This window comes from Salvelinus sp. IW2-2015, linkage group LG36 (genome assembly GCF_002910315.2).
Source record: "Salvelinus sp. IW2-2015 linkage group LG36, ASM291031v2, whole genome shotgun sequence".
NCBI classification, from domain to species: domain Eukaryota; kingdom Metazoa; phylum Chordata; class Actinopteri; order Salmoniformes; family Salmonidae; genus Salvelinus; species Salvelinus sp. IW2-2015.
The window spans coordinates 21,374,515-21,395,099 of record NC_036875.1 but is presented as its reverse complement, the minus strand read 5'-3'; the positions used below and the strand labels follow the sequence as shown (position 1 = coordinate 21,395,099).

At 43.2% G+C, this 20,585-nt stretch overlaps 1 protein-coding gene across 2 annotated transcripts in view; it reads right to left on the bottom strand.

Moving 5' to 3' along the window:
• LOC111959478 (synaptotagmin-like protein 5) overlaps positions 1 to 20,585 on the bottom strand; it is a 76,689-nt gene that overhangs the window by 2,674 nt on the left and 53,430 nt on the right. The window contains exons 4-16 of one of the 2 annotated variants that reach the window (XM_023981078.2): positions 20,283 to 20,525; positions 19,403 to 19,564; positions 13,750 to 13,867; positions 13,278 to 13,422; positions 12,486 to 12,583; positions 6,483 to 6,578; positions 2,935 to 3,003; positions 2,198 to 2,376; positions 1,538 to 1,640; positions 1,056 to 1,217; positions 849 to 957; positions 594 to 729; positions 19 to 227 (exon numbers count right to left, since the gene is read on the bottom strand). In XM_023981078.2, coding sequence (XP_023836846.1) covers positions 19 to 227; positions 594 to 729; positions 849 to 957; positions 1,056 to 1,217; positions 1,538 to 1,640; positions 2,198 to 2,376; positions 2,935 to 3,003; positions 6,483 to 6,578; positions 12,486 to 12,583; positions 13,278 to 13,422; positions 13,750 to 13,867; positions 19,403 to 19,564; positions 20,283 to 20,525 — 1,829 coding nt within the window. The remainder of the gene's footprint in view (positions 1 to 18; positions 228 to 593; positions 730 to 848; positions 958 to 1,055; positions 1,218 to 1,537; positions 1,641 to 2,197; positions 2,377 to 2,934; positions 3,004 to 6,482; positions 6,579 to 12,485; positions 12,584 to 13,277; positions 13,423 to 13,749; positions 13,868 to 19,402; positions 19,565 to 20,282; positions 20,526 to 20,585) is intronic. The other variant, XM_023981079.2, reaches the window with a different exon arrangement.

The window sequence follows — 20,585 nt, the reverse complement described above, 5'->3', positions numbered from 1 at the left end:
TTGAAAAGACAGACAGACCTGTCCCTCCGTTGAGTCGGACTCCCCCCAGGAAGATGTTGCTGGCCAGAGCCTCCTTGTCCCAGACTGTGAGCTCCAGACACACGTTGTTCAGGTCTCCAGCCTGCAGGCCACAGTAGGTAAAGGTGTGGTTCCACTGGGGGTTGACCGTGCGACGCAACACCGCCGTCTTGTGCTTGGTGGACTTACTGTTGTCAGGGAGCAGGTACCTGAACAGATCGGGAGGAAACAAGAAATACAAAACTGTCAGAGGAATATTTAACCTTTATTTAACTAGGCAAGTCAGTTAAGAAAAAAATCTTATTTACAATGATGACCTACCCGGCCAAACCTGGACGACGCTGGGCCAATTGTGCGTCGCCCTATGGGACTCCCAATCACAGCTGGTTGTGATACAGCCTGGAATCTAACCAGGGTCTGTAGTGACACCTCTAGCACTGAGATGCAGTGCCTTAGACTGCTGCGCCACTCGAGACCCGTTGAATAGGAAGAAGGTAGATAGTAGGTCCTAGAAATGTAGGCTGATTGAAATAAATGGGTCTCTACATGAAACTAAATGGGTGCACCCGTCTCACCCTTTCACAAAGGGGTCCGAGGTGCCTCCAGACTTGACAGCGGTCAGGTTCTTGGCCTCCTTGACCAGCAGCTCCACCATTCCTCCTTTGGGCAGCTTGATGCTGGTCTTCTTTCCTTTTAGAAAGCCTTTCTTCACTGAGAGGAGGAGAGGACGAAAGGGTTCCGTTTATCAACATCTTTAGTCAATTAGTTGAATCAGGTGCGTTAGTGCTGGGCTGGGGGCAGATAAAAAAGAGGGGGTAATTGTGGAGTACCTTGGACCTGGTCCAGGGGTAGCATGAGGTTCTTCTCTGCAGGGATGTACTTAAGAACGACGGTTAGCTCCCCTTTATACTGGAGYGTGGAGTCCATTCTACTGTCCAGCTGCACATAGAACAAACATACTATACTTACAGCATTTACCACTTACATACAGTATAAATCCACACATGTAYGCTATTGTCCATCTAAACACAGGATACCTTGGGTTGCAGAGAGTACCACTCCTCCATGTTAGTGTCAAACTCCCAGGAGTCAAAGGTCAGCTCCACCTCCCCAAGGAAGCTGTTGTGACCGAAGCGGTCGTGGTGCCACACAGACAGCTGCAATGTCCGTGTCTCCAACTGGGAGTGGCTGATCACATACTACACAGCACAGCACAGGTGAGAGAGACGGATGGAGAGTAGGACTGAGTACCAAAACTACTTTCCTGCCGATGCTCATACAGGAATAAAACACACACACCAGGGCCTTGATGAAGGCTGAAACACTAGCTATGGTGGTGCAGGTTAATGAAAGCTTAATTTCTTTAAATATGAACACCTGCTGCCTGACACTAGTATTGACACACACTCTTTCTTCAGGCAAAGATACACATTCTCATGACCACAAAAACAAACTCATTACATTTTACTGTCTCCCAAGCTATACACATTTTCATACGTGCACACAAACACTCCCTTACCCTAAGGTTCTCATTGAACACAGGGTTGATTGTGTTGGTCTTGATGCTGGTCTTCCTCTTGCTCTGGCGAGACTTGTCTGGGAGAAGGTAAGCCTTCACATAGCTGCCAATGGAAGATAGTCATTAAGCCACACTCCAGAGGAGGACATGTATGCAGGGATCCATATGATCACCCCAGGGCTTCACTAAGGTTACTCTATCATACCATGACTGTCACAGTCATTGTGGGTCATGATGAGTTCACACTTCAGTCATGGATTGGTTCTAGTTGAGCTGATGGTCAGTGACTGTGCTGTTAGAGGTGTGTGTTCTTTTTAAGTGTGAACATGTGATAATTTAGTGTGTGTGTGTTTGTGTAAGCATACAATCTTAGAAAAAAAGGATTCCAAAAGGGTTCTGTGGMTGTCCCTATAGGAGAACCCTTTTTGGTACCATGTAAGACCCTTTTTGGCTCCAGGTAGAACTCTATTTGGTTCTATGTGGAACCATCTGTGGAAAGGGATCTACATGGAACCCAAAATGGTTCCAAAAGGGTTCTACCTGGAACCAAAATTGGTTCTTTAAAAGGTTCTCCTGTAGGGACAGCCGAAGAACCCTTTTTGGTTCTAGATAGCACCTTTTCTTCTTAGTGTAGGTTCTTCAGTGTGTGTGTGCCCTTACGCGTCTGTGCGTTGCTTCCTCTCATCCCCAGTGGCCAGGTTGCGACACTCCTTCACCAGGACGTTAAGAGCGCCTGTCTTATAGCTGTAGCTGATGTTCAACAGCAGCTCCCCACTCACGTTGGCGTTGCCATAGTCACCGGTCTCACTGTACATACTCATCATACTGTTCAGACTGCTCTGTGAGGAGAAGAGAGGGGGAGAGGGGGCAAGAGAAGGGGAGAAAGGGTAGATAGAATAGAGAGGATAGAGAGAGAAAATAGAGGAGATGGGTAGTGAGAGAGCAAGTGAGGGGTACGAGATAGCAAAATGAGTAAAATAGTGTAATAGAGGAGGGGGGAGATGGGAGAGGAAAATAACATAATGGAGAAAAGAGAAGTAGAGGATTGGAGTAGAGAATCAGAACAGATGAGGGCGAGAGAAGAGGACAGTCAGAGCAGGGGGACATTTTAAAAAGAAGTAGAGGGAAAAGGAGGAGAGAGTAAGACAGATGTAGGCGTGGATAGCTTTTAGTCTTTCTGAAGGTAAAAATGCAGAATGGACAGATTGCGTCATTTGATGTGAGATGTATCTGGCAGGTGAATGTAATATCCTAATGATGATCTAATTTATGTCATAGAATGAGCCCGTATGAGTGGCAGCGATTGGCGCAGAGCGGCACAGCTTGGTGAAAATATATTAACAATAAGTGGGGCGCACACATGCAAGCATGCACACACAAAGAAGGCAAGGACTCACAGTCTCTGCGTCCGAGTCGCCAGGGAGACTGAGGTAGCCCCATTTTCTCTCTGAGCCAGGAGTAGAAGACTAGCAGCCAGAGGAAGAATAGACCCAGAGCCAGCAGTGAGAGGAGGAGACGGAGAAAGGAGGGAGAGAGGAGGGAAGAGAGGTGATACATGTGAAAGTGTAAATAAGACAGAGACAAGAGGAAAGACCCTAAGTACAAGAGCAGAAACCCCAGACAACCCATCACCAGATGCTGTGACACAAAACAGAATCTAGCAGGGTTGCCATGGTGTTTATCAGATGAAGTAGGAACGGATTTGATCTCCTCCGGGGAAAACATGAATAAACAGGGACGGACAAAGCAGGCTGACAGCACCAGTAAATATCAAAGGCAACTACACACAGGTGCTTGGACCAAAGGAACAGGTCCAGGTAGAGCAGTGGATACAATGAGAAGCAGCCTTTTGGGCCTCAGTTATGATTTCTTTATTTAACTAGGCAAGTCAGTTAAGAACATATTCTTATTCACAATGACAGCCTACCCCGGACAATACTGGGCCAATTGTGCACCGCCCTATGGGACTCACAATCACGGCCAGAAGTGATGCAGCCTGGATTTCAACCAGGGACTACAGTGACACCGCTTGCACTGAGATGCAGTGCCTTAGACTGCAGCACCATTCGGGGGTACATGAACATTATCGGAATAATTGTTGCTGTAGATATCTATTTTTTTTGTGTGTATGTGTTTCCCTCATCCACCCTTATCCATCCCTAGTACAGCCATCAAACATTCTGTTCTATTCATACATTGTTTTTGAGCAGGGAGACTCACAGAAGCCAGTCACCATTCATCTGAATAATCTCCTTAATCATGGCCCTCCACCTCTGCTGTTATTGAGAGCAGATCCCACAGCCAGAATTAATGCTGTTAGTCATGTCTGGGGTGAAATCATAAATGTCAGACAGGCAGGGGATGCGTGTCTCTTGTTAACATAGCAATGTCTCAGAATAACACTGAGGGGGTTTCAGTGGCGTAAATACGTAGATAAGCCAGCAATGACAGTACACAGCTAATTGGTCAGTGTAACCTAGTGTTGATTTTTCAGTGTAACATTTCTAGTGTTGATTCAGGTGTTAAATGAACTCTGTAATTGTTACATTAACACTTATAGGTGTAAAAGAACCCCAGTGTTGGTGTTAATAAACAGTGTTAAACCAAATCTGGTTTACCTCAAATATCATCCAGTTTCATGAAAAACATTTTGATTGTTCATGACCTTCAACACTGAAAAGTGTGGACCTGTATAGACACTGGACCAGTGTTAAAAGTAACACTCTCTGTGTTGATCTAACACTGAAKAATTTGCTGTGTATGTCCTTATACTTTAAGTGATGTATATTAAGCCGGTATTTTTTTTAAATCAACCAATCGTGTCCTTTATGTGGCAAAATGTGTTATGAGAAAATAAATGTAAATGTTGTGAAGCCAGGTTCTACGAGTGCATAGCATACATACACTACCAGTCCAAAGTTTTAGAACATCTACTCATTCAAGGGTTTTTATTTTTACTATTTTATACATTGTAGATTAATAATGAAGACATCAAAACTATGAAATAACACATATGGAATGATGTAGTAACCAAACAAGTGTTAAACAAATCAAAATATATTTTCTATTTGAGATGCTTCAAATAGCCACCCTTTGCCTTGATGAGAGCTTTGCACACTCTTGGTATTCTCTCAACCAGCTTCACCTGGAATGCTTTTCCAACAGTCTTGAAGGAGCACTTGTCGGCTCTATTTCCTTCACTCTGCGGTCCGACTCATCCCAAATCATCTCAATTTGGTTGAGGTCGGGGGATTGTGGAGGCCAGGTCATCTGATGCAGCACTCCATCACTCTCCTTCTTGGTCAAATAGCCCTTACACAGCCTGGAGGTGTGTTGGGTCATTGTCCTGATGAAAAACAAATAATAGTCCCACAAAGCCCAAACCAGATGGGATGGCGTATTGCTGCGGTAGCCATGCTGGTTGTCACCTTTATTTAACTAGGCAAGTCAGTTAAGAACAAATTCTTATTTACAATGACAGCCTACTGGGGAACAGTGGGTTAACTGCATTGTTCAGGGGCAGAACGACAGACTTTTACCTTGTCAACTCAGGTATTCAATCCAGCAACCTTTTGGTGATTGGCCCAACGCTCTAATCAATGGGCTACCTTGAATTCTAAATAAATCACAGACAGTGTCACCAGCAAAGCACTCCCACACCATAACACCTCCTCCTCCATGCTTTACGGTGGGAAATACACATSCGGAGATCAACCGTTCACCCACACCGCGTCTCACAAAGACACAGAGGTTGGAACCAAAAATCTCACATTTGAACTCCAGATCAAAGGACAAATTTCCACCAGTCTAATGTCCATTACTTGTGTTTCTTGGCCCAAACAAGTCTCTTCTTATTATTGGTGTCATTTAGTAGTGGTTTCTTTGCAGCAAGTCGACCATGAAGACCTGATTCACACAGTCTCCTCTGAACAGTTGATGTTGAGATGTGTCTGTTACTTGAACTCTGTGAAGCATTTACTTGGGCTGCAATTTCTGAGGCTGGTAACTCTAATGAACTTATCCTCTGCAGCAGAGGTAACTCGGGGTCTTCAATTCCTGTGGCGGTCCTCATGAGAGMCAGTTTCATCRTAGCGCTTGATTGTTTTTGCGACTGCACTTGAAGAAACTCTCAAAGTTCTTGAAATTTTCCGTATTGACTGACCTTCATGTCTTAAAGTAATGATGGACTGTCGTTTCTCTTTGCTTATTTGAGCTGTTCTTGCCATAATATGGACTTGGTCTTTTACAAAATGTGGCTATCTTCTGTATACCCCCCTACCTTGTCACAACACAACTGATTGGTTCAAATGCATTAAGAAGGAAAGAAATTCCACAAATTAACTTTTAAGAAGGCACACCTGTTAGTTGAAATACATTCCAGGTGACTACCTCATGAAGCTGGTTGAGAGAATGCCAAGAGTGTGCAAAGCTGTCATCAAGTCAAGGGGTGGCTATTTGAGGAATGAATCTCAAATATAAAATATATATTGATTTGGTTAACACATGATTCCATATGTGTTATTTCATAGTTTTGATGTATTCACTATTATTGTACAATGTAGAAAATAGTCAAAATAAAGAAAGACCCTTGAATGAGTAGGTRTTCTAAAACTTTTGACCGGTAGTGTCCATATGCTATACATACTGCAGTACAGTAACAAAAAACCTGTGAGTTTAGGCTAATGGGCCTGGCTCCAACAAGTGCTGTGTCTATATGTGAGCTCTGCTGTGAGCTGTGTTTGTGACACTGCTCTGCTGTTCCTCAGCCCTGGGGCCACTGGCCCTTTGACACTGTTCACACTCATCCCTCTTCATGGGCCCTTCTGTGTGTGTGTGTGTGTGTGTGTGTGTGTGTGTGTGTATATCACTCTGTCTGTCTGTGTGCCAGAGAAGGACAGAGTAATTGTTTTGAGTGTTGTGTGTTAGTGATACCGCAGGGTATTACCGTGGACATAGCGTTGCTCACGCGTCGGCTGGTGGCCTTGCTGTGTGCCGACATCAGAGCATCGATGTCCTCGTCTTTCTCAGCATTATTAAACTCCTGTGGAACACATAAACCATCAGAGGAGACATCAGCCCATTAAATCTCCATGTACATTCTCAGTAAGGAGGCCACACAGTGTCAACATATCGTATCAGTCTGTTTCCAGTGGCAACTTTAAATTCAATCAGACAGGTCAGGACAGAGTGTGTTAATTAGATGACCCACTCATCGCACATGCTGTCTTTGAGCTCTTTGCAAGTGTGTGTGTGTGCGCGTGCGTGTGTGCGCGTGCGTGTGTGTGAGTGTGTGTCCGTGCACGGACACACGGAGGAGTAAATACGGAGGAGTAGTGACCCTAAGCCAGTGGTTAAAATATTTTCCTGCTCCACAGCCTTCAGCCCTGCTACTGAGCAGGTTTTGATGTGAGCCTACACTCTCTAATTAACACCTAACTGGGCTCCTTATTGAAGCTCATATCTCATTCATACAGTTGTGTTAATCAGACAGACCACTGCTCATAGCCTTGATATGGATAGGATGTATAGATTAGAGCAGGGTTTCCCAAACTTGGTCCTGGGGCCCCCCCTAGGTGCACGTTTTGGTTTTTGCACTAGCAAAATAACCAACTCATCGTCAAGATTTGATTATTTTTGCGCTAGGGCAAAACCCAAAATGTGCACCCAGGGGGGGCCCCAAGACCGAGTTTGGGAAACCCTGGATTAGAGGACGTCCACTGTACTGTGCTGTGCACTTTCTGTATGGAGCAAATTTTCCAGTGTTAAATCAACACTGTGAGTGTTAAATTTAACACTGGTCCAGTGTTTATACGGGTCCACACCTTTGAGTGTTAAATTACCACCCTGCTTAGTGCTGACGCTGTTACACTTTGTCAGTGTTAGGGAATTAACACTTTCAGTGTTATGCGATAGCACCTCATATAGTATTTTAACACTAGGAAGTGTGTACAGTTTGCTCCAATGGTGTTATTGCATAACACTGAATGTGTTAATTCCCTAACACTGACAAATTATAATAGCGTCAGCACTAAGCACAGTGTTAATTTAACACTCAAACGTGTGGACTCGTATAGACACTGGCCCAGTGTTACATTTAACACTATCAGAGTCAAAAAWAAAAAAAATCCCAGTTTAGAGCGTTCGTGATTAACTATTACTTTTTTTGCCTACGTTTACTGAAACCGGTCATATTCAGCGGGTGTTGCGCTTTCCTAAATTCAWCAGTTATTCTGCACTCTGGCACACAGACGAGAGTGCTCTGAAATCAGAGTAGACAGCCAGAGTGAATTTGCGAACGCAAGAGATATGCTAACTGGACAAAAGTCGGTCAAGTTCTTGCTAGCTAACCAAAACCAACTTTATAAGAGATTTTATTAAAATAGGTTATATTTGACTCAACATTCTGTAACGTACACTAAGACATTGTTGGTGGAACAGACTGATGCAGTTCAGTGCATGATTAACATAATTCACCAATACATTTCTTAGTAGTTCAAAAAATATTGCTTCTAGGTGGTAAATAACAGCTGGCCTGGTACATTGTTTTCTGTCTCCATTCGGGATGCATTGTTTCAGTTTCAATGACTGAATATTTTGGACAAAAACGGAGGAATGTAACTAAGGCTGGGAATGTCAACACAGTCAAACTAGCAAGGGCAATGATCACAAGCAAGCTAGCTAGCTGCTAGGAGGATGTCATGTCATTGGAGGAGTGGGTGAATGACTGACTTTTTCCCCTCATATTGTTTTTCGGTGGCTATATACAGCTTAAGATGCAGGTCTCATTTGGTTAGCTTGAACGACTTTTGTCCAGTTAGCATATCTCTTGCATTCACAAATTCACTCTGGCTATCTACTCTGACGTCTTTGTGCCAGAGTGCAGAATAACAGATGAATTTAGGAACGTGAACACCTGCTGAATATTACCGGTATCAATAAACGTAGGCAAAGAAAGTAATAGTTCATCACGAACGCTTTAGATAACATGTAACAGCCTAACCAGCTCTGCTAGGGTGACTCTAAAATGGTCAGAGTGAGGTGTCTGGAAGCACACTGCATGGCTAAAAGTATGTGACAATTGCTCGTCGAACATCTCATTCCAAAATCATTGGCATTAATATGGAGTTTGTCCACTCTTTGCTGCTATAACAGCCTCCACTCTTCTGGAAAGGCTTTCCACTAGATGTTAGAACATTGCTGCGGGGACTTGCTGCCATTCAGCCACAAGAGCATTAATGAGGTTGGGCACTGTTGGGCGATTAGAGCTGGCTCGCAGTCGGCGTTCCAATTCATCCCAAAGGTGTTCGATGGGGTTGAGGTCAGGGCTCTGTGCAGGCCAGTCAAGTTCTTCCACACCGATCTCGACAAACCATTTCTGTATGGACCTCACTTTGTGCACGGGGGCATTGTCATGTTGAAACAGGAAAGAGCCGTCCCCAAACTGTTGGCACAAAGTTGGAAGCACAGAATCGTCTAGAATGTCATTGTATGATGTAGCATTAAGATTTCTCTTCACTGGAACTAAGGGGCCAAGCCCGAACTATGAAAAACCAGCCCCAGACCATTATTCCTCCTCCACTAAACTTTACAGTTGGCACGATGCATTCAGGCAGGTAACGTTCTCCTGGCATCCGCCAAACCCAGATTTGTCTGTCAGACTGCCAGATGGTGAAGCGTGATTCATCACTCCAGAGAACGTGTTTCCACTGCTCCAAAGTCCAATGGCAGCGAGCTTTACACCACTCCAGCCGACACTTGGCATTGCGCAAGGTGATCTTAGGCTTGTGTGCGGCTGCTCGGCCTTGGAAACCCATTTCATTAAGCTCCCAACAAACAGTTCTTGTGCTGTCATTGCTTCCAGAAGCAGTTTGGAACTCAGTAGGGAGTGTTGCAACCGAGGACAGACAATGTTTACCTACTACGCGCTGCAGCACTCGGCGGTCCCGTTCTCCGAGCTTGTGTGGCTTAGCACTTTGCGGCTGAGCCGTTGTTGCTGCTAGACATTTCCACTTCACACTAACAGCACTTACAGTTCAGCAAGGCAGCTCTAGCAGGGCAGAAATTTGACAAACTGACTTGTTGGAAAGGTGGCATCCTATGACGGTGCCACCTTGAAAGTCACAGCTCTTCATTAAGGCCATTCTACTGCCAGTGTTTGTCTATGGAGATGCATGGCTTTGTGCTCAATTTTATACACCTGTCATCAGCGGGTGTGTCTGACATAGCCGAGTCCACTAATTTGAAGTGGTGTCCACATACTTTTGTGCATATAGTGTACCACGGCTGTCAGCCAATCAGCATTCAGGGCTTGAACCACCCAGTTTATAATCCTCATTATACAACGGGTGGGTCTAATCCTGGATGTTGATTGGTTAAAACCGCAGAGAAATAGCATTGTATTTGGTCAAACACATTTTTTTCAACAGTTTTCTAAGAGCTGGCAGCAAGCTGATTGGTCTGCTGTTAGAATCAGTAAAGGCCGCTTTACCACTCTTGGACAGAATTACTTTGGCTCCCCTCCAGGCCTGAGGACACATACCTTCCTCTAGACTCAGATTAAAGATATGACAGATAGGAGTGGCCATAGAGTCAGCTACCATCCTCAGTAACCTTCCTCAGTAACCTGTGTGTGTGGTGGTTGTGCTTGTGTGTGTGTGTGTGTGTGTGTGTGTGGTGTGTGTGTGTGTGTGTGTGTGTGTGTGTGTGTGTGTGTGTGTGGTGTGTGTGTGTGTGTGTGTGTGTTGTGGGGTTAAAGCTACAAACCCATAGGCTTGGCTCTCTCATCCCTTCCAGGCGTTTGGGAGGGAGGGTGGACAATGAGCTTGTCATATCGGATGTAAGCAATGTCCCCACGCGCTCTTGCGGCTTTCAAGGCCGGGAAAAGGAATTTTCTCTTCTGATGCACAGCTTCAGGATAGTCCTTGTTGAGGAAGATGTGCCCTCAAGATCTTTCAAGAACTGCTACCTGTCCTTGAACATCAGGAACTTGACGACTATCAGCCTGGGCCTGTCACCTGAGCCGGTGGTAGGTTTTCCAGTCCTGTGGGAGCGCTCCAACTCAATCTTCCTGTGGTCTATCTTCAGTTTCTCCGAGGTCATTTCCCTCATTTTGTCCACAGACTCCGTCCAGGTCTCATGTGGAGATTCTGCAATTCCGTCTACAACCATGTTGTTCCGCCTTGATTGTTCCTTGAGATAGTCTGATTCCTCTGTTATTGTTATCATGGATTCACATACAGAACTAATGTCCCCTCTCTTAAAGATTTACAGATTGTTGTCATCTTGCTGTTCTCCTGTTTCAACTCATCGAGCTGACCCTGGGAGAACTGCAAACTGTTTTTCAGGTCCTGGAACTCTGGTCAGGTCGTCCATTCTTTKATTAGTTGACTCCACCAGTATTTGGACAAAACACTTGAAGCTATTTTCTTGTTGTTGTAACACCTGCTTGTAGAACTCTTTTTGTTTGTTTAAAAAGATCCTTCACCTGTGATAGAGAGACACTACTGTGCTCGCTTGTCAGAAAATGTTTTAAAAAGTGTCATAATCTTCCTGGGGGTGTATATGAACAGATTTGAATAAGATTTAATGTTGCTAAAATGCTGTCAGTTCCACTTTAACACCAACACTGGGGTTATTTTAAACCAATTACACCAAACACTTACAGAGTTAATTTAAAACTCTTGAAGCTAGGGGGCAGAATTTTTATGTTTGGGAAAATAACGTTCCCATTGTAAAGCTGCCTATTTCTCAGGTGCAGATGCTAGAATATGCATATAATTGACAGAGTAGGATAGAAAACACTCTAAAGTTTCCAAAACTGTCAAAATATTGTCTGTGAGTATAACAGAACTGATTTTTCAGGCGAAAACCTGAGGAAATCCAACCCGGATGTGACTTCTATTTTGAAAAATCACTGTTCCATTGCCTGCCTTTTGTCCATTTAAAGGGATATCAACCAGATTATTTTTCCTGTGGCTTCCTCAGGCTGTGAACAGTCTTTAGACATAGTTTCAAGCTTTTATTTTGAAAAATGAGCGAGATTTATCAAAACGCGTCAGTGTCCCTCCATTAAATCTTGCGCGCGACACTGGTTGCGCGACACTTTCTTTCTCTCCAGTATTGAATAGTTTACAGTCCGGTTGAAATATTATCGATTATTGATGTTAAAAACAACCTGAGGATTGATTATTAAAAACGTTTGAAATGTTTTTACGACCTTTACGGATACTATATGGAAGTTTCGTCAAGCCTTGATGACTTACCTAAGGCTGTGGAATACTGAACATAACGCGCCAAACAAATGGAGGTATTTTGATATAAAAAAATCTTTATCGAACAAAAGGAACATTTATTGTGTAACTGGGAGTCTCGTGAGTGCAAACATCCGAAGATCATCAAAGGTAAGCGATTAATTTTATTGCTTTTCTGGCTTTCGTGACCAATCTACATGGCTGCTAGGTGTTCTTACTGTTTTGTCTAGTGATCGATAAACTCACAAACGCTTGGATTGCTTCCGCTGTAAAGCATATTTTCAAAATCTGACACGATAGGTGGATTAACAACAAGCTAAGCTGTTTTGGTATATTTCACTTGTGATTTCATGAAAATAAATATTTGTAGTTTTTTATTTTTATTTGGCGCTATGCAATTCAGCGGTTGTTTACAAAAATGATCCCGCTAAAGGGATCCATGCGTCAAGGAGTTGTTTAACTCCTGAATTAACACTAGAAATGTTACACTGAAAAATCAACACTAGGTTACACTGGGCAATTGGCTATGTGATTATATTGCCATAGAGATGGACATAAAAGATGGGAGCCTTTAATGTGTTGATGTAATTCTTGGGTTAGGTGAGTGGGTGGAGTGTGGAGGTGGACAAGAAGTACGAAAGTGTGTGTGTGTGTGTGTGTGTGTGTGTGTGTGTGTGTGTGTGTGTGTGTGTACGTACCGTGTCATTGAGCCCAGGAACAGAGTGGCTCCTCAGACTGAGGGCCTCATCACTGGCAGAACCAGGCACAGACAGGTCCACCTCAGAACGACTACGATCTAGAGAGCGAGAGAGAGGGAAAGTGAGAGAGATGAGAGGAGGGAGTGACAAGGTATCACCTTCCCACAGCCACACATAGAAACAGTTCTCCTCAGTACTGTCACAGCCATGCTTAATGACACTAATTGGAGTTGTTATGAAATGCTAATATGTGACAGAGCACCATATGCTGCTACAACAGCCAGCTGTTACTGGGTAAGATGAGAAAGGTGTCTGAGTAGAGAAAGGGGGAAAGAGAGAAAGGGAGGAGAGAGGGAGACAGTGAGAAACAAGAAGAAGAGGAGAGTGTGTGTGAGCGTAAAAGAGCAATGGAGAGAGAGAGGAAGAGAGGAGTATGAGGAGAGAGAGGAAGAGAGGAGTATGAGGAGAGAGAGAGAGAGAGAGAGAGAGAGAGAGAGAGGGTGAGAGCAACATAAAAGTGCTACAACTCTCCCTGACGATCGAAGGACTAGGCTCCAAAGCTCCCAATCTAATAGAACACCTCCTAACCTTCTGAAACACCTCCATAAAAACTATGATATTAAAGGCTTCATCTTCATCTTCTTCATGCTCCCCTATCAGATTAAATCTCAGGAAAAAAGTAATTGAATTTGTTATCTGGAATTTGTGAAACAGAGAGAATCCTGTCTCTCTCTATAGGTGTTCACATACACACATGGTGGAGGTGTAAGGACTGTGTTGTCATGACGATACCTGAAGACACGGAGGCCCTGGAGACAGCGATGGTGGGGGTGGCGGTGCCAGGCTCCGTCCTGCCATGCCTGGTGACGGTTTCGGCCATCTTGTCAAACACGCTGTCGCTGGAGTGGAAACTAGCCACGCTCTCTGCTCCGTCCGGCTGCACACACATATACAGACACACACACAGAGGTGTGTTAAAAATCACACATTCTATGAGCGTGTTTGTGTTTATTTAACCTATATTTAACTAGGCAAGTCAGTTAAGAACAAATTCTTATTTATAATGACGGTCTACCCTGGCCAAACCTTAACCCGAACGACACTGGGCCAATTGGGACTCCCAATCATGGCCGGTTGTGATACAGCCTGGAATCGAACCAGGGTCTGTAGTGACGCCTCTAGCACTGAGATGCACCACTCGGGAGCCTATGAGAGCATGAAAATGTGTTATTGTGTGTATTTGTTGGGTTGCTGGGTTGCTGACCCTGACCCTCCTGGTCTTGCTGCTGGGTGTAGGGGACCTGTCCCTCTCCAGGGTTTGGGAGCGCCGGTTGTTGGGTACAGTAGGGAACCCTATGGTCTCCAGACCCACAGCACTACCCCTGAGGAAAACACAGAATACAAACCATCACATTACACATCATACACATTGGAATAACACATGAGATTCTGATGATTAGGGTTAGGTTTTGATCAGGGTGTGAACATGAAGCAAAGGTTTGGGTTTGGGTTATGGCTAGGGCTGTGGCGGTCACAACATTTTGTCAGCTGGGGATTGTCAAGCAAATAACTTTTGGTCTCACGGTAAATTACTGTTAATTAACATAAACATATTTAGCATCTCCTGGCTTCCATACATAGCMTACAAGCCACTGATGCAGACCTTTGGAACATCTATATTTTAAAAAGTCTAATAAATCCATATAATATAGCCTTCACCATAAATCCATTATTTATGTTAGACATGTATAAAGAAACTTGATAAGAAGAAAATGTAGTCTCTTTCAGAAGAACAGAATAGCATACTCTGAGTTGTCAGAATAGCATACTCTGAGTTATCCTGATCTGGCTATGTCAAATGGCTGTGAGCTACACTAGGTCATTTAGCAGACAAGATTTGCTTAGAATTCCATGGCATTATATTATTTTATAGTATGAAGAATACAATTGAACAAACCTGAATAAAATAGAAAGTATGTTTTCTCCAAATAATTTGAGGAATGTGCACATTCTGTGTTGAGCAATTAACAAAGAAATTGGTACTCCTACAGTGGGGCAAAAAAGTATTTAGTCAGCCACCAATTGTGCAAGTTCTCCCACTTAAAAAGATGAGAGAGGCCTGTAATTTTCATCATAGGTACACTTCAACTATGACAGACAAAATGAGAAAAAAAATCCAGAAAATCACATTGTAGGATTTTTAATGAATTTATTTGCAAATTATGGTGGAAAATAAGTATTTGGTCACCTACAAACAAGCAAGATTTCTGGCTCTCACAGACCTGTAACTTCTTCTTTAAGAGACTCCTCTGTCCTCCACTCGTTACCTGTATTAATGGCACCTGTTTGAACTTGTTATCAGTATAAAAGACACCTGTCCACAACCTCAAACAGTCACACTCCAAACTCCACTATGGCCAAGACCAAAGAGCTGTCAAAGGACACCAGAAACAAAATTGTAGACCTGCACCAGGCTGGGAAGACTGAATCTGCAATAGGTAAGCAGCTTGGTTTGAAGAAATCAACTGTGGGAGCAATTATTAGGAAATGGAAGACATACAAGACCACTGATAATCTCCCTCGATCTGGGGCTCCACGCAAGATCTCACCCCGTGGGGTCAAAATGCTTACAAGAACGGTGAGCAAAAATCCCAGAACCACACGGGGGGACCTAGTGAATGACCTGCAGAGAGCTGGGACCAAAGTAACAAAGCCTACCATCAGTAACACACTATACCGCCAGGGACTCAAATCCTGCAGTGCCAGACGTGTCCCCCTGCTTAAGCCAGTACATGTCCAGGCCCGTCTGAAGTTAGAGAGCATTTGGATGATACAGAAGAAGATTGGGAGAATGTCATATGGTCAGATGAAACCAAAATATAACTTTTTGGTAAAAACTCAACTCGTYGTGTTTGGARGACAAAGAATGCTGAGTTGCATCCAAAGAACACCATACCTACTGTGAAGCATGGGGGTGGAAACATCATGACTAAATACTTTTTTGCCCCACTGTATATGCTTAATTTAAAGACATTAATGTGACTTTATTTGTTCTACAAACGTTGGGCTATATGTTTTGATTTTTAGTACATTGTAAGGCTGCATGATGTGACTCTAATGATGATTTGAAAAAAGTTGCTTGAAAGGCATGAGTTCTGCTTAGTTTTTTTATACAGGCTGTCATTCAYAATTTGAGAAGCACTTGATAATGCCTGAAATTTACCAACGGCATCCCCTTTGTGTGGCCGTAATAAACCCCCCAAAAATCCATGCCTTTTGTTGCCAACCTCCCTGAGTGCTGTGTGATCCAAAGCACCTCTCACTCACAGGCTACAAGTGAAGACAGACAGGGACGCAACTGCGCGCGTTAATATCCAATTCCGAGGTGCATATTGAAGAACTGACCACATTTACTTTTCGTCAGTCATCAAGATGGGTAGGCCTAACAAACAGCAAGAGCACTAGCCTATGTCAATCTATTATCCTCCATAGTACAAAAGTTGACCTATTCTGTGCGAGAAATAAATATTCCAAACATAGTCTGGGACAGTTGTGGGATGCGATCGATCCCAAATTAATACAACCACTAGCATCAAAAAAACTTTTTTACACAATGAAGCTGACGCAACAGATCAGAACATTTATCTTAAAATGTTGATAAACTATTCGGTTATTTCTTCACATTATAAACGCACCAATGAGCACACGGCAGTAGGCAATAAGCGTGAATGTTCCATTAGCGGGAAAACACCATTATCAAAAGTGATCGCAAATACGATTATGCATGTAATGTTTTTATTGTGAATGTGCATTTTTTTATGGTGAAAATTATCTTCCACAAACTTGAAACTCACACGCTGATTATATATGCCAGTTAGGCTCTACACCCCTTGTAAAGCAGATTAATGTGCTTCATTTTTAGAGGTTATTTGGCCACTTTAGTTATGATACAAAACTTGGCTACATGAGGTGTGCGACTATGATTCGTAAAAAGTCGCAAAAAAAGGCATTGTTTCTTATGCTGGGCATCATTTACAAGTGCTAATACATAATTCACAAGTGATAGGCTAATATTGTCACCCATCAGACTATTCTTGATTTAATCTTGCTTTTATATATATGGGAGACCGGGGATGGTTGTAACCCGGGACAGTTGAAACACTTGCAATTCCTCCAATCAGGAGCGAGGTAAAATCATATGATTCACTGTGAACATGCTCCGTTTAGTCCTGAACCCYCATGTGAAAAAAAAAAGTCCCCGTGATAAACTCTGCAGATTCTATTTACAGAAATYTGATTATGAGGTAAGAAAGTAATTATTTTGACAAAATGTGTTTTCGTGATGGCTTTGTAGTTCCATTCACCRAACTTATATCAGGTTTATAACCAGTCTGTGTAGAGATATTTGATGCAAGTTAGCAATGCTAAAGTTTTAACATTTAGCTAAAATGGAAGCTAGCTAATGGCTGCAATGGTCAGGGTTAGTTGTAACAACTTGTGAGAAAATGTTACAACTAACCCTGACTAAAACTGGATGTTTTGGTAAATGTTTTCTTTTACTTTCAGCATGCCTAGATCACGGAAAAGAAAGACAGAGAGGGGAGTACCTCTCCACACTTTGAAAATAGCATCAAATGATGTAACAGAGCAGGGGAAATCAATCAGATTGGTTGCAAAGTTGTATGGCATATGTCATGTGACGCTGTGCAGATTCTACAGAGAGAAATAGTAGCTACTGGAGAAGGGGTTGAGAGATCTTGTAGGCTTCCGTAGTTGAAACAAAACATTTTTCTGCCCTGCCTAAAAAATGGAAAGAAGCAAGTCAAAACAAACCACACTGAACAACAACACATTTTTGACTGCCTTCGTGACATGTGAACACCGGTGTGGAGGTAATACTTACTGACTTTATTGTCCCCACGGGGAAATGTTGTTGCAGTGTCATGTACACATTTAAAGTGGCGTTTAAATACAAAACAAAATTGACAATACAACTTTCATAACAGTTACATACCAATAAAAAATWAAAAATTATAAGAAAGAAAGAAAGAAATAAAACATTTTMTTTTAAAGACTAGCCTGCTGGCCTTACGGAGTCGATAGGAACATTAGCCCGAGCTATTTAGGAGGGATATCACACCTGGCACGAATGATTGTCTAGTTCTGTTTTTCCTGCTGAGGGGTGCCCTATACCTGCGCACAGAGGAGAGTAGTTCAAAGTCCGGGTAGAGGGGGTGACTTGGGTCTAAAATGATTTTGTGAGCCTTGCAGAGGGCCCTGACCTTAAATATCTCATCCAGGCCTGTCTGTTTGACTCCAAGTACCTTGCTTGCTGTGGTGATTATTATTCTCAGCATATTTCTCTGGCTGACAGTGGAATTGCCAAACCAACAAACAATACAAAAAGTTAAAATACTCTCAATGAAAGATAAAACAGAGTCAGTATAGTACAGTCTACATTAAAAGATCCCAGCTTTTTGAGAAAGTACAGTCTCTGTTGACTCTTTTTGTAGATCAGGTCTGTACATTTACTCCATTGAAGCTTATTGTCCAAGAGGACACCCAGATATTTGTATTCCTCTACAATCTCTATATTCTGACCTCTGATAGATGCTGCAGAGGTAGGTGTTGTACGCTTCCTGAAGTCTATGCACATCTCTTTGGTCTTAGCTACAATGCTGTTACAGTCACCACAACAGCCCTAGTTATGGCTAGGGTTACTGCTGTAAGTACAATGTATTAGGGTTAGAGTTAGGGAAGGGGTTAGGGTTAAGATTAGAGCTAGGTATTATTGATATAATTACAATGTAATGTAGTTTACGAAAGTTCAATCAGGATGGCTGGTCTGAATGCTCGTTTAACTTCATCCAGTCAGCATAACATAATTCACTTTGTTTACTATTTTACGGGCATAGTGGGAATGAAGACAAACGTATCATCATCAGCATAGCGTCTTGCTTCTTCTCCTCTTTCCTATTAGCCATGTGCGAAATGCTATTCACCTATTTACCTTATAACCTATAAGCATGACAAAATATTGCTCATTCCTCACGCTTGCTGTCCTCTGGCAATTATCACATTCCTCTCTCTCAACCAATGGGAGAAGGGTGCAATTAGGGGCCTTTTCTGATAAAGACATTCCTTGATATCAAGCTACACCCATTGATGCTCACCATTGGTCTGTGGCCTTTCTTTTGCATTGGGGACAACAGCTGTTGACCACTGTAGCATTGTAGCTAAGCCTAACCCTAACCCTTTTCCTAACCTTAACCTCAGTCTCCTAACCTGCGACGCTAATTCACCTAACCTGCTGCGTTAATTATCCTAACCTGATATGTAAACATTTCATCTGTGTCGAAAAACCATCAGTCTTATWACACCGAAACTGACCATTGACAGGTATCAATTGCCGTTTCCTGATATCAGGGAACACCCACATCAAGAAACACCCCGAATTGCGTTCTGAAATTACACCATATTCACCAATGGGCATAAATCTTTGGATTTATTTATATGTCAACAACCTGCCATCACATTATCTGGCACCGAGGATCTTCCCACGGAGACGAGGCCATTCCCGAAACAATTTAATAAAATGTCATATTGCATTCCATCTTTGTTGTTCATTCAGTTAAGCCTGTACTCAAGTGAATTACCATTCTAGGTTTAGGGTTAGTACTTTCAATTTAACCAGTGGTCATCAATCATCTTCTAGTCACACCCAATCTCTACAGCTTTAGTTATTGCCTAAAACAGATGTGCTGCTTTCACCTATCCTGTGACTTCAAATGAGTGTAAATGAAGGAGATGACGCCAGTAAGCCACTACAGACAATGGAGATGTGCCGGTGTGTGACAATAAAACCTTTTAAAAAATGCTTTTACTTGTATGGGTGTGGTTTGGTGGTTTAGTCTCACCTGTGTGAGTGAGGTGCAGAGCGGGTTGTGGAGCGTGGTGCAGACCGGGCGCTGCGTACGCTGCATGGGTCTGTGTCGAGAACAGGAGGACACACACTACCACCGTCCACCTCGGTTTCTGGCTTCAGGCTGGGACGGCTGCCCCTCTTTTCCATCCGCATCCTGGGATTCAACACACACAGCTACTCATTTTACACATCAGCCTGTGGTGTGTGTGTGTGTGATACATCAGTGCGTGTGTGTCTGTGTGTATGCGTGTGTGTCGCAGGGTTGGGTACACTCTTAGAAAAAAGGGTTCCAAAAGGGTTCTTAAGCTGTCCCCATAGGAGAACCCTTTTTGGTTCAAGGTAGAACTCTTTTTGGTTTCAGATAGAACATGGAACCAAAAAGGATTCTTCTAAAGGGTTCTCCTATGGGAACAGCCAAAGAACCCTTTTAGATTCTAGATAGCACCTTTTTTTCTAAGACTGTAATAATTGATTACATTACGTAATCAGATTACACAAATTAAGTAGCTGTAATCAGCCCAGATGCTGATTACATTTTGGATTACTTAATCAAATATCAATATGATAATGTGATAAATATTTGTCTCATTGGAATCCAGAAAACTGTGTGTTGAGTGGCCAGTGGGCCAGCTGTGTACTGGAAGCCTACTAACCCAACCAGTCAGAATGCAATGGGAAACACATTCTCTGATGTTGGACCATTCTCCACCTGCCTGTGTTGTGGACTAGTCATCGTATTAAATCTGTGCAGTGATCTTCTCCTGTGTCATTGATTAAATTGTAAATTGCCAATCTGTCATTTGCAACCTGAATTAATCCAGCTCAACCTTGTGTGTGTACATACAGTGCGTGTGTGTATGTGTGTTTCTCACCCTTTCCCTTTCCTCTTGGCACCATCCACCAGGTTCCTTACGGTGCTTCTTCCTGATTTGAACGTGTCAGGCCTCTCAGGTGTGTGGATTGTGTGGCCTGGCGCTGGAGACTTCGTGTGGGGGCTTCCAGCGGGGCTGCTCATGATAGACTGTTTGACAACATCACTGCTGAGCACCGCACCCTGGTCAAACCGCTTGGACCGCTCCTCCAGGAACCACTCCCCGGTCACTACCTTCAGCTCTCTGTCAATCAGAGACACCATCAGACAGGGACCCCTGACTTCTGACCCCTGTACAATAAAC